The sequence below is a fragment of the Copidosoma floridanum genome, unplaced genomic scaffold, assembly GCF_036245765.1.
Source record: "Copidosoma floridanum isolate Cflo_tuat_1 unplaced genomic scaffold, Cflo_Japanese_pri ptg000001l, whole genome shotgun sequence".
NCBI lineage: Eukaryota > Metazoa > Arthropoda > Insecta > Hymenoptera > Encyrtidae > Copidosoma > Copidosoma floridanum.
Genome location: NW_028321878.1, coordinates 13,062,454 through 13,076,449, shown reverse-complemented (window position 1 = coordinate 13,076,449; position 13,996 = coordinate 13,062,454). Strand labels below are relative to the sequence as shown.

The 13,996-nt window shown below is 32.1% G+C and overlaps 1 protein-coding gene across 8 annotated transcripts in view; it reads right to left on the bottom strand.

The window, feature by feature from the left end:
- Positions 1-4,925: 4,925 nt before the first annotated feature.
- Positions 4,926-13,996, bottom strand: part of Patronin (calmodulin-regulated spectrin-associated protein patronin) — a 59,220-nt gene continuing 50,149 nt past the window's right edge. For 5 of the 8 annotated variants that reach the window (XM_023391288.2, XM_089592502.1, XM_089592479.1 and 2 more), the window contains 11 exons: positions 13,173-13,323; positions 12,818-13,098; positions 12,407-12,700; positions 12,090-12,326; positions 11,809-11,986; positions 11,091-11,210; positions 10,223-10,318; positions 9,301-9,399; positions 7,927-8,118; positions 7,573-7,855; positions 4,926-7,478 (listed from right to left, as the gene is read on the bottom strand). In XM_023391288.2, the coding sequence (XP_023247056.2) occupies positions 7,334-7,478; positions 7,573-7,855; positions 7,927-8,118; positions 9,301-9,399; positions 10,223-10,318; positions 11,091-11,210; positions 11,809-11,986; positions 12,090-12,326; positions 12,407-12,700; positions 12,818-13,098; positions 13,173-13,323 (2,076 nt within the window). In that variant the 3' untranslated portion in view covers positions 4,926-7,333. The remainder of the gene's footprint in view (positions 7,479-7,572; positions 7,856-7,926; positions 8,119-9,300; positions 9,400-10,222; positions 10,319-11,090; positions 11,211-11,808; positions 11,987-12,089; positions 12,327-12,406; positions 12,701-12,817; positions 13,099-13,172; positions 13,324-13,996) is intronic. The other 3 variants (XM_089592474.1, XM_089592484.1, XM_089592496.1) reach the window with 3 other exon arrangements.

The window sequence follows — 13,996 nt, the reverse complement described above, 5'->3', positions numbered from 1 at the left end:
AGTTGTAAGTCTTGCAGTCTATAATATAACTATTACGTAATATGCACATTACAATGATAACAAATAGAAAATAAAAAAATTTTGTATTTATTCCATAATTGTAAAATTTATTAATAATACGACATATTTACTTTTGATAACTGCTACATGAGTACCCAGTTGCGCTTGATCAAATAACAAATATGACTTATGATGCTTACCTTCAACTCAAATTAGATAGTATACTGTAGTCAAAATATCATCTATGTCCACTTGTTACTGAGGGGAAAAAAGTCTCAATCAACACGATCAAAAGTTAATAATGCGAAAATATTCACAAAAAAATGATTTCAAATACTGTTTAAGCTACGCTTCTTGGCAGCATATGCAACAGAATGAAAGCCTGAAAAGTCAGTACGTTTTACGCAGAGCTATAGTGGATTTACCCAAATTTATAAAATGTAATAGATATCGTCTTAGAACATAATTTTAAAAATAGTTTTTTAACATCATCTAAATAAGTGAGCTTGGAGTCATACAGTAAATTTAATATTGTTCCCGGTATTTTTTATCATAAAAATATATAATTGTACACCTTGAAACTCTAATCGGGAAATAACCACGTAGATGATAAATTTTAAAAAGTTATTGGAACGACTTTTGGCCTCAATAATTTTTTTAATAATAACTAATTTTTTTAAACTACTTTAGTGACACTACTCGAAATGATTACGTTGTTATTTTTACTCTGTTGAATAAATTATCATTCCACATTTTATGACCGATAGATCAGCTCAAAAAATATCATTTTAAAATAATACCATTCGAAAAATTTCATACTATTATCATGCATCAATAAAACGCTGCAAACTTCGTTTTTTTATTTGTTAGACTGACCGAGTCAAGAAAAAAATGTATTTATTCTGTCTAATAATTAAACCTTAAAATAATAATTTTTATTTATTTTATTACATTTTTATTGTCTATAAGTAAATCTTACTGTAGTATTTTTACTTAAAAAACTAAAATTCTCTTGCAAAATATATTTATCTTGTCAACATTGAATAAGCTTTAACATTTCATCAGCTTTACATGAGTAAACACTTAATACTTCTGCAAAGTTTGTTAAAAAAATATTGCATTCATCAATACAAAAAAGACTCGTCTCATGTATAATATAAATTTATATGTTATCAAATTGCAAAAGTTTCAGTAATTTCTTAATAATTTATAAAAGGCTGACGATATAAAAATCATACGATCATATCTTAAAAGACTGATCGTCACGTGACTGACGCTTTTTTATTCGTTTGTGATTGGATAAAACCAGTCGAGGGTATTGTTTAGCGGGATTTTTCTAAGATCAATTGCATTAAATCGCAGAAAAAATAAAAATGGAATTAGTTTATCGTACAAATATAATTTTTTAATTAATACTTAACTATTCACATTAATATAAGTGAGTAGAAACGTAGCCACAATAAAGCAAATCGCGCAAAGTACGTTTAAAATAATTGATTTAGTTAAAAAATAAATTTTATGTTACTATTTTCTACTCGTATACTACACTGAGGACCCCCTCTTGCCTCTCACTCTCCGAAAAAATACTTTTGAACCTCCTGAAAAAATAGTGATGCGTCACTGTTTCAAAACGTGATTTGATTGGCCGTCGATGTTTGGAAAGTTAACATATACGTTTTTCCTTACCACATATAGATATACTACAGCGTTCTATTAGTGCGGTTACCGGTGTAATAGCACGATAACTTTATTTTTATAAACAAATTAAGCTTTTAACTATCATACATTGCGCTTATTATTCGATATTTCATACATTTTACTAGCGCGTTTTTAATGCGAAAACAACGATTGCAGAGATGCGAAGCTTATTAGTTATTTTAAATTGCATAAAAATATTAATTTTTGAAATTTATTTTCACTGTACTCATAACACAGCTTTCAAAACAATAATTATGGTTTTAAAAAACACGATAGACGTGTAACGTATGTTAAATTTATCATGTATTTTCGAAAAGTGAACCATGTACTTTTTCAAATTCAAAATTTTAATTTATGACAAATTATTAACGTAATTTTTTAATGTAATGAATTAATTATTTTTATAAATAAATACTAAAGTACAATATACTAATCTATATACACGTATGATCAAGCTCATATTTTCAAAAGCTTTTTATTTTCAATAAATTATTTTATTCGCTTTTTTACCAGTGTTTTTATATAATAGCTACATTTCATCCCTTTACTCTTTATTGCGCATAAATTATTCTTACAAACTGTATCCTTAACCTGATTTAGCATCGTAAATTATTTTCTCGGCGATACTCCTCAGAAAAAAAATCTAGATCCTATCCTGAAATTTAACTCTCGATCCTTCGAGTCGTATTGCGTATACAAAGTTGGCACACTAACCACTGATTTTTGACATGTAAAACTTTCAGGCTTGTTTTACACTGATACATGGTGGAAAAAATTCATTGTTTCTTTCAACAATTAATACAGAAGCCTTCCCTTATAAATATTTTTGTAGTTTAAAGTAAAGAACAAAAATCAGAGAAATATCTTGTTTCGAAGTTTCAGTAGTTCAGGTCAACGAATAGTCAGGCAAAGTCATTATCAAGTTGTTGTTCTGATGTAAATTCATGACAAACCGTAGTTACAATTTAGCCAAATAGAAAATTTTAAAATAATATCACAGTTTGATAATCATTAGCTTTTTGTGAACATATAATTTTATAAAATATACCATTTTGAAAGGAACAAACGTAGGAGCTAATTTACTTACGTGAGCCTGTTTCGATCTTTCGTGTATCTTGTAATTCTTACAACACAATGTTTAATATAAATTTGTAGTTGTAAATTAAATCTGGAAATTTTATGGGTCGATAAATACTTGATGCACATGAATTTTTTCACACTAAATTAAAAATTTTTTAGTCATTTGTTACAGAAAAAAAAACTGCAATTAATATTTGTGGTTAATTGTGAGTATAAATCGATTTTTTTTATAGACATCATAATAAAATTTATTATAGTTATTAATTAATATGTTTGAAGTCTGGTACATTGATATGCTTTTTATTTTATTTATTTTTAGCAATTTTATTGGATTGAAGCTTGAGACCTCGTTATTTATTTTTTACTGTGGACGATAAAATAAAAACTAAGACTTTGGACTCATTACTGAATTACTATTCTATTTATCTTCCATTCAATCAATATTTTGAAAAAATTTATTAATCTTACTACAGGAAAAAAAATTTTTGAATAGATAAATTGACTGAGAAATATTTTGGTATAAACTGCCTAGGTATGGTGAATGAATTAAAAAAAAGAATGTCTCGTACTTAAATAATCTCCAAAAGTTTACATTAGATTAGACTTACATGTTGTAGATAGCTTCTATTCGTTTCCTTGTACAACCAGTTAACAGTTACAAGTCTAGAAAATTTTTTTAAAAAGAAAAATTATACTAGCTGTAAGACTGTAAGATTTTGTAAATTTTTAATTTATCAACTTACTTGTAATCCTCGAAAAAATACGATTTGCAACCTTTTTTATTACACCAGAAAAAATGGTAATCTCACTCTAAACACCAAAAAAGTTTTTTAAAAATCTTAAAAATCAGTTTTTAGGGCTGGAACTTAAAAAGTTAAGGTCTCTAACTTAAGTCTATAAAAAAATTATTGGGTCTTAGAAAAACACCATTTTAAAACTATTTTTATTTATTTTTTAATCTTAACTCTTCGAACACTAAAGTAAACCTTAAAAAATATTGTTACCTGGGTTTCTTGATTAATCAATAAATTAATCAATTTTTTGTTTATAACCTTTACAACACAAATTACACTTTCAGCCAGTTATTTATTTTTCAACAATCAATACCCAATAATTCAAATATAATATTTTCGTACGGAAAACTGGTAAACAAAAAAATTAGATGCTCACTAACGCGTACCATAGACAGAAATACTTAAATATCCTTGAATCCCTTTTATAACTTAATTTCAAGATTTATTCAGTCAACGATATATAAGTTTCACTTCACTTTTTGCTGCTTCTGCGTAAAATAATATCTAATCCCCGCAATGTATTGCTTTGCAACAAATAAAAATTTGAAAAATAAGGATGTAACATAAATATTAAAAAATGAATAATTTACGTTTTTACATATGTCTAAGGATATTAGTATAAGGATAATCTTTTGTAATAATTTTATAAGCAAAAATCAAACGACTATTGGTTATTTCATTTTTATTAATGACATCTTTTTTCAAAGATATACTAACAGTAAAATATTATTCGAATTTTACTTGTGTTTCATAAATATATATATGTAGCGGTTTTTCTTCTTTCGATTCGTCGTATGTATACATATAAAAACATAAATATTTACAGACATGAATAAATTACCATGTTATAAATAACGCCTTGTAATGTTATATATTATGTTATGACTTCAAATTACATGTTTAAGAACCACCTTCGCAAACTATATTTATAATTAGTAAGGGCAATTTTCTTTTCGTTTGAGAGCAAATTAGATTCTTTTTTTTTTTTTTCTATTTTTGTATAGTTTATAGTTTTCATTTTCCTTGCTCTTTTTTCCAAAGGCTCTCATTTATTCGGTCAAACATATCTTGTTAGTATTTTTATTTTTTTCTCAACAGCTTCATGGAGCTCCGAAAAAATTGTTTATATTTTGTTTTTTAGCGAAAAATATAAATGCTAAGCCCAAGCTGCTTGATACAGTTCATAAAAGTCATCTCTCTGTTTGTATGACATTTTAACACACTTCATTGTGTCTTAACGAGACGACGAAACTCTTATAAATAATGACTATGTTAAATTTCATCAATCATTCTCGTCGACTTTAATTCTCTGCCATTGATGTACTCAGTAAATTTTTTTTTCTTTCATTACAATATTGTCATATCGGGTTTTTGCAAGAATTAAATTTGTTGCTACATTATGTCTATGATTTTTATAATGTAAACTTTCAATTTTACAAAGAACTTTGATTTATCAGTTGCTTTCGAAATTTATAAAATTGACTTTTTAAATTATGGCACTGAAAATTTACCAATGCATAAAATGCCCTCATATACGTGTAAATGCATGAATTTTATTTTCCTACATGAATTTGTTTAAAATTACCCATCAGAAATATTTTAAAGTCATTAGAAATACTAAATAGTATAAAATAATCCAGTTAAAAATTGTACGTTAGCGAAAAAATGGTCACCACTGCCGTTAATTTCGCAATTTTCGTAAGTTTGGCAATAACGATGCAAAACTATTTTCCTACGTATTATGTAAATATTTCGATATTTTCGTATCATTATAAGAATGAAAATGTTTGCAATGCAGTATGAATGTGATAGGCATTAGAATTAAAAAACAAAATAAAAAAAACATGCCAGAGAATTAAGGCGAGGAACCGCTCTTTAATGTGACATTCACACCATGGATTCGACAATGTATTTTGTCTGAACGAATAATTGTCATTTTGTAATTTATTTTATTTACTCTCGAAATTTTTTTCAATTTATTGAAATCACTGTGTGTTTTGCAGAAATACCCTCTCTATTTATTTTTATGCCAAATGTTGTGTTTGGCAAAAAAATAAAGTTGGAATTCCAATGAATTTTGTAACTGGTAAACAACATTTTTCTGCGTTGTAAATAGGGAAAAATTAATGACGAAAAATAATTAAAATAGTACCAATTTTATTTGATATTCAAGTTCAAACCAAGTATGTAATCTTGAATTCAAAGATAATTCGTCATAATACTGCGATTAAAGTTCCTCGTAAAAATTCATAAGCTATTACTCTTGCACAGAACACAATACTGTTATAAAAGAAGTTCGTTAGACTTTAAACAATGAAAAAAAAGTTTCAAGATGAAAGGTATGTTCGAGGTATGTTTTTAATTATATATTCAACTACTTTGGAAATTTTAACATATAATATTTTATTTTGGCATTAAATTGAAGAAAAGTTATTTGATATAGAGCAAGCGTTCTGCTTTACACAGTTGTTTTGGTTTTGTGTAACTGAGTACAAAAAAATGTTTATTTTAATAAGATTCATCCTGAATTTGATATAATTTATTGTTTAAATTTCATGCCTATGGATTCAAACGTGTACAATGTTGATGTACAATGTAAAACTGGCTTGTTCTGTAATGAAACGTGGAATTTCAAATTTTATCTTAATAACGCATTGGAAGTTTTCACTCCAATCTGACAATAAATACTTTGTATATAAACGGTCACGTCAAAAAAATGGAATTTAACACGCATCTTTATGAATAGAAAACTACAAAAAAGTATTTAGTATATTAAAAATGAATTTCTCTTGAATAAAAATTTTTAAGTACATCGCAATATTATTAAAATTTACATCTAAAACTTAAACAAAATCGTAATGAACTACAATTAACATAGAAAATTGTATAACTTCAATGACTTGCCGAATGCCGTACAATTTTAAGAAAAAAAACAATCATTTTTAATGAAAACATATTGACAGGTAGATCATTGTCGAATTGAAGAATCAAATGAATCTACTTTCACAAATGGAAAAGAAACCAATGTTTAGGATAAGAAATTATATTAGTAGTTGGCTAACAAGAATAAATACTATAATACAGAATTATAGGTAAATTAACTTAAATTTAAACTGAATAATCAGGAGAGCGGCGACAATGATTGAAAAAAGAAAAAATGTAAAAAGTTTTTTTTCTTCTTTACGTATATAAACTGTACATATATAATATAAACTAGCTATGTATAGTCTTATGCAAGATAACAAGATAAAACGTCGCGATAATGAGTTAGTCGCCGATACAATAAGCGTTGCCGATAATTAACAATTCCTGTATAGTAAATACCGATATATTTTATAGCGATAGAACATACATCGGTGCTGACGACGTACTCCTGACGGTAATTAAAAAACAAGCAAGTCTTAAAGCAACGCATATTTATATATTTATAAAAAAAAATGTTAACGCTCGATAAATTGTTTACACACATCGAAAAACGATCGTACGAACGTCCGCTGTCAGCACCGATCAGTGACGAAGTTGTTTATTTTTTCTTTTTTTTCATTCCTCTATTTTCTTTTTCTCTCTATATTCATTCTTCGTTCATTCACCTACATACGTATTATTATTTAACTTTTTTTTTTTTTCTTCCTCTCAATACAAAACTGACTAAGAACGCAGCGCGTTTTTTGTTACAATTTAATATGGGCCTGTATTAAAATAGTAACTATGAACAACAGAGGGCACGTTAGCATAATGTTAAATTTGTTTCTCGTGTAAAACTATATGACGAGCGCCATATCCTTTTTGTTTGGTAGATTCACCTTTTTGCCTTGCCAAAGGCTATTGTGTATCGTAAAGGCGTCAATGGTGACAGTCAGGTGTTTCGTGTGTACCTGGGAAAAGCATTTTCCACCAGAATTGTATCTGAAAAAAAATAAAACAAAAACACCATAAACTCCTGTCAGTCCTATGTCAAATGAAAAAAAAAAAAAAAAAAAAAAAAAAAATAACTACTCACTTGAAAAACTTGTCGAACATTTTATCCACCACCTGTTTCGGCCCGGTCCCGTACAACTTGCTGATCTCGTCTCTGTCGGGGCAGTACGAGTAAAGAGCTCGGAATTGACAACCAGCGTCACGGAAGAGTATGAGGAAGTGCTTGCTCTCCGACCTTGAAATCTCGTCGAGTACTCGGCTCTTCGCCTCTCTGTTTACCGTACCCGGGAACACACAATATTCCACGGCGTTGAGCATTATCATACGATTCGACTTGGTAGCCGGCTGCTTGTATAACCGCGGACCTGAAAATCATCACAAGGACGATTAGCTTATATGTGGGAGAACATTTGAAAGGTACGAGGAGTTTCATTACCGTTGTAATCCATCATGGAACTGGGTGTGCTGCTGATGTCACTGCTGCCGTCGTCGAAGACTCTTCGCTTGGTCATGAGACCCGGTGGTAGGGAACCAGGTCCCGAGGGCGATGGCAGGTGTCTCATGCTTCCCATGCCGGGACTGGGCGCGCGTCTCGGTGGCGTTGCTCGGCCTAATCCACTGTCCGTATCTGCGGGTGACAAGATACATTAGATATCGTGGGATTTTTCCACAATGGATGGCTGTCATGTGATGAAAAAAAGGTTAAACCAAAATGTTAAAAACCCATTAAAAAAACACCCTTCGTCTTAATACGATGTATTAATTGTTTTATTATTTTTTATTTTCCTTTTTTTTCTATTGTCAAAAAGAAAAAAATTAAGTAACTTGTCAAAAGCACTATTGATTAATCTAAACCACCACCGATGCTAACATGTAGAGTATTAGGACAACAAACTTTTTTAACAAGATATCATACTTTTTTTTCTTGTTTAAATCATTCATATGATGACATTAACAATACGTGATGATAACTATTAATTAAATGACATTTGATTCGAATGATTTCTATGCTGCACCTTGAACTACGACTAATATTTATTATCATGTCAACAAACAGCAGCATATCTCCAACAGATTGTGAAAATTACAAATTATCATTGCGCCAAAAGCTCACGAGTGTATTATATCTAGGTTTGTTGTGATGTAAGAAAAAAGGTACTTGGAAAAAATGGATCAAAAGAAAAGCTTATTCAAAATGTAACTTTAAAACGTGTTAAAGTACTACGGCTTAATTTTAATTTTTTTCCAGGTACCTTTGCACAGTTCAAAGCTTAAGTATATTGTGGGTAAACTTGACTACGTAGGTCCAAAGCAACAGCAGTGCTGTAAGGGTACGTGTGTGTGCAGTATTGAGGTGTAAACGCAGTATATTATAGGTAAGTGTGGTGTTTTTTCAACGCTTCCACCAAAAAATTAATTGTATCTATTTGTTCTGCCAGCTGCCACCATGCGAGAGAGAAAGAGACAACTATGTGTGTGATGTTATGGAAAATACGGTTAAACTTTAGTATACGTTTATTGCATAATAATTACGTAAAAATGCTAAAAAGGCCTATGTAAGAGAAAAAAAAATGTTGTTCAATTGTAACATATTATGCTTAGTGTGTGTCAAAGGAAACATATATAAAAAAGACTTGTATAGCATCATGATAACACATAAACAGAGTATTAAAAAATGTACAAATAATGTCGACTGGTCAGGGATATGATGATATTAATAATATAATTATACATAAAAAGTAGTATTATTATTATTATTATAATATATGTGTGTGTATATGTTTCCAAGTGTCACTCTGGTGCTCCTTACCGCACAGATTCATCAACGAACTAGATTTTCTTCCTTTAAAGTTTTGGTAACTTGGATATTTAGGCCTGCCTCTAACTTGTTGCTGAACTTCCTGCGCATCTGCAATTAATATGCAACGTTTCCGTTGTGTTACAATCGCTCACACACTCTTCTCGTACGATTGATTTTTGTATTAACATTTTTAATGCTTGTTTTTTTTGGGCGATTGGGGGGGGGGTGAGGGTGGAAAAGAGATAAGAATGCTTGGCATAATTATCATTACTTGTACCTTTGATTACAATGTTAACACCTTACGTCTCGGATACGTTGACTACGAGCCGAGCATCAGAGCTCAAGTTACATACACATTACACATACAATGAAATATAGGCAGTGCATACTTCTGGTGCGGATGATAAAATATTGCATTCAAATTTATATGAGGTACATAATATTATGTGGATAGTAAAAGCTGGATAATAATATTCAACACAAATTACATCCTACTCGCATTTGACAACCACATACGAAACGAAACATAATATACACTAGCACAAAAAGAAACTTAAAAGTATGTTTGTGAGTTTTTTGTTATAGAGTTTGGTTTGTATTATGTGGTTTTTTTAAATTTTTTTTATTGTTCTTGTATCCTTGCTGTAAATGAGCTTTGTTTTACGATTATACGCTCATACCACATAGCTATAACGAGCCTGTAAAAAAACAATCAGTCTCTACGCAACTATATCGCTGGTAAAATTATAAACAATCAAAAATCAATAGCCGGTGCGCATATAATGAGTATATATATATATATATATATATATATATATATATATATATATATATATATATATATATATATATATATATATATCAAGCGAGACGAGTAAACGGAAAAAAATTAAAAATAAAGTATAATGAGCCCCAAAAGAAAAAAACTCACCTCGTGACGTTTTGTAGGAGCCACGCCGTCCCAACTGGATGCCGCTTCGCGACGGCGAAGAGCCTCTACCATCGTCAGGTGAATCTACAGAAGATACTAAAATAGAGGGCAACAAACTATTATATAGTACAGTTGATTTAAAGCTTTATGATTATGGTGGACTAATGGATGATGGTTTTAGTAATGGGAGATGAAAGTTCGACGCACGGAACCTTTATTATCATTTTTATTTTTTTATTATTTCTTTTTTTTTTTTTTTTTTGTTAATGCACGATGTTGAGATTGTGATGGGGTGTTATTATTTTCTTCAATTCTATCTAGAGGTACTAACAAAGATGCAAATGATGGGCATGCAGTGCTTACGGAATAGAAAGTAGGTATGAGCGTGGGGATGTTCAAGAGATATCGATGTGTTGAATGATGAATGAGTGAAGTGAAAAGTCTAAAGAAATCAGTCAGTGAAAAAGATTGAGAATTAAAAATTATGTATCCGAATACAACTTTTGTCTTGTAAACACGTGAATGATTGCAATTGAAACTGTTGTTGGAATTTCCAAAATTTACTATGTACTTTGTAAACAGAATGTTGTTGCGAAACTCAAGTTTATTCATGTTGTAAAAATGTAGTTAACCATTATTTTTTTGAAACGTAATGAAAAACAGTTGATAATCAAGTAGATGTTACAAAGTGATCAAGATATGACAGAATGAAAGATCTCGTATGATGCTAAATAACGAAAACCTCACGTTAAAAAGAAAAAACAATTATAATATATGTCCTGCTTTCATTCAAAGTAAAGTGAAAATAATGCACAGACTATAAGCTAAAATGTTAGTGTCGGTGGTGTATGTGTGATCATGTGCATACCCCTGAGGCTGCTACCTCGATATAGGGAATTGGAACGCCGTTCCTCGAGATGCGCCGCAGTGAGACTGTCTTGGGAGCCTCGATAGTAGTCTCGCCTCATTGTCGGTGACATCAGCGACGCTATATAAGTGTTTCAAGTGCCAAACAATTGTCAATCAGCTCAAAATTTCTATCCTTTCGTTCTTTACTTAAAAACTTGTACTTTTTGTAAAAGATGGCATTGGTGGAAATTAATCGTTTAATCAAATACTGATCCCCTCTGTTACTTTACGAGATCACAAAACCAAGTACAGGGTACAGGACAGAATTTTTTGAGCTCGTCTTGTTTGTGTTTAAGATAAATAAATAAATAAGTAGAAAACACACGTGAAAAAACATCAAGAAAGCTCATTAAGGACGTAAAAACGTGGCACTATCTAGAGTATCAAAAAATGCTTTTTACATATAAAAACTTATGCCATGCAACATACGAACATTAGCGACATTAATCAACTATGACAAATTTATTAACACTGATAATCGAGGGGGGTCGGCAAACTCCTAAAATTCAGTTCACTTACAAACTATTTCTCGGAATTCGTTCACAAGTGTGTAAAAACCAATCGTTAAGTGACACGAGTAATTTTTTCAACTTTTGATAACTGATCAGAGCTCGAATATCCGAGAAACATGTACCAATATTCATCAACGATTTCTGCAATGCAGCTGTCAAATTTACCTGTACTCAGATTCGAAGACGAACCCTTTTTCCCCCTGCTTGGCGTTAACACACCAGAGTCCAAATCCGTACCAGCATCGACGTGTATCGTTTTCGGTCGCGGTCGACCGGAAGCGGCCTTGTTTCGGAGCTTAGCTGGCTTCAAAGCGTTCAGCAAGTCTTTGTCAATTACTTTACCCTGATTGAAGAAAAAAAAAAAAAAAAAATTACATCACTATAATCTGAACTCAACTGCGCCGCTTGTTTTTTCGACACAGTCTTTATCCAAAGAATTTATTTACTTCTCTCTCAGCTTCTTCTATGGCTTTCTTCAATTTATACTGCTCCAGAATAGCGGCTCTTCTTTGCCTTTCTTCCTCTTTCTTCCTTGCCTTCTCCTCTTCTTTCATTTTCTCCTCTTCCCGGCGAGCTTGCAATTCCGCTTCTTTTCGCTCCTTTGCTTCCTCTTGCTGCTGCCTTCGTTGCAGCGACAAGAGCATTATCTTTTCCTTTTTCTTTTCCATTTCATCTATGGAATTCTGCAAAGCACGATACAATAAACAACTGCGGCTCAACGATTTCTCAAAGAAAACTAATTGGGCACAAAAATCACACTTACAGGATCTGGATTCGCCAGCTGGTTGCCTATGACCAGGCCGACGCTACTATGCCGACCGTCACCTTCGCTTTTCTGCCGTTCCCGCTGTCGTTCTCTGGCTATTTCCAGCTGCTCCTCCCTTTCCCTCAATTCTTGCTGATGTTGGTCGCGTTCTTCGGCCAATCTCTGTTTTTCTTTCTCCAAATCTTTTTGTGCGCTTTGACGCTGTCTGTCGAGAGTCGCGCTCACGGGTGGCGACTCATAACGTGCCATGTAATCCTCCTGATGATCCAAATACGCGGATAAGCTTCTTTCCTGCAATAATCACCAGAAATTGTTGTAACATAACGTCACCGAGCCGACAGAACTACCAAAAAAAGATATCTTGAACTTATTGCTGGAAGCATTTTCATTTGGTTAACTTTGACTAACCTTTTTGGGAGAGGCTTTTTTCGTCCTGAGCGAAGGTTTGGGCTTTTTAGGTGCGTCGTCGAACGAGATGTAAAAGCCCTTCTCGCCGGCATCGCTCGAGTCCAATGGCACAACTTCCGCTGCGTTGCCGGACGGCGACGGAGTCGTTTCTCGCAGTGACGTGTGAGGTTGAAACGAGTTCCTCGACAGCGATGGCCTCGTCGGCGATGGTATCCTGTACGTTCGGCTGCCCGACGATATATTCAAATTTCGAATGCCCTGGGTGAACTCTTCTTCGTTGGCTGAAAAGACCAGTCGTGTTTCGTTGGACGGTTTATCAACACACAGTAATTATTCCGCACTAGTGCGAGCTTACCCAAATATGACATATTTTGTGGCTCCAAGTCTTCAGGTGGCATCGAGTTCATTTTCTTATCCAAAGGACTTTCACATGACATTGGCATGTGGTGCATGTTTTGCCTTTTAACATCTGAACTGTCGTTCATCAACTGACTTATTCGATGAACCTTGAACAAGTATAATTTTTATTATACGACAAATAAACTGATCAATTTTGTTTCGCGTGTAAAGAAAACAGAAATGTATAGAAGCAGTACAGGGCAAAAGAAGTTCCAAAGTACTAATAATAGATGCTTTATTATTCAAGTTTGAGAAACTCTGATAATGTGAAATACGGCCAGTCGGTGTTTTTGGGGGTACTAATTTTTTAAACGCCAATCGAAGCTGAACGCGTGATTTTGAAATAATTTTAATACATGACGATAGAAGAAAACAGATAACACTGGAACGGCGAGTCCCGATAAGGCACGTCAATTATGTGAAAATAAAAATGTTGACAGCTATCAACACAGTCTTTTTAATTATTTAATGCGTTAGAAACGTAGCGCACTGGATTTTCATATTTTTCATAATCACTCCAACGCGTGTTTGAACTCAGCATCACGTAAAACAATCAAACAAACGTGACAATCGTATCGAAGAAAAATTACACAAAACAAAAGGAAAAAAAAAGAAAACACAGCCTCCCCCCCCCCCCGGTTAGTATATTACACATGTACAAACACCCACGAGCCTACTAACATCGGCAGCTGGAATAACAGCGCAAGATGAATGAAAACAGATACACTCGTTTCGTGCAGACATTAGAAAACACCGGGCACTCAAGTGTGTTTGCAGGTG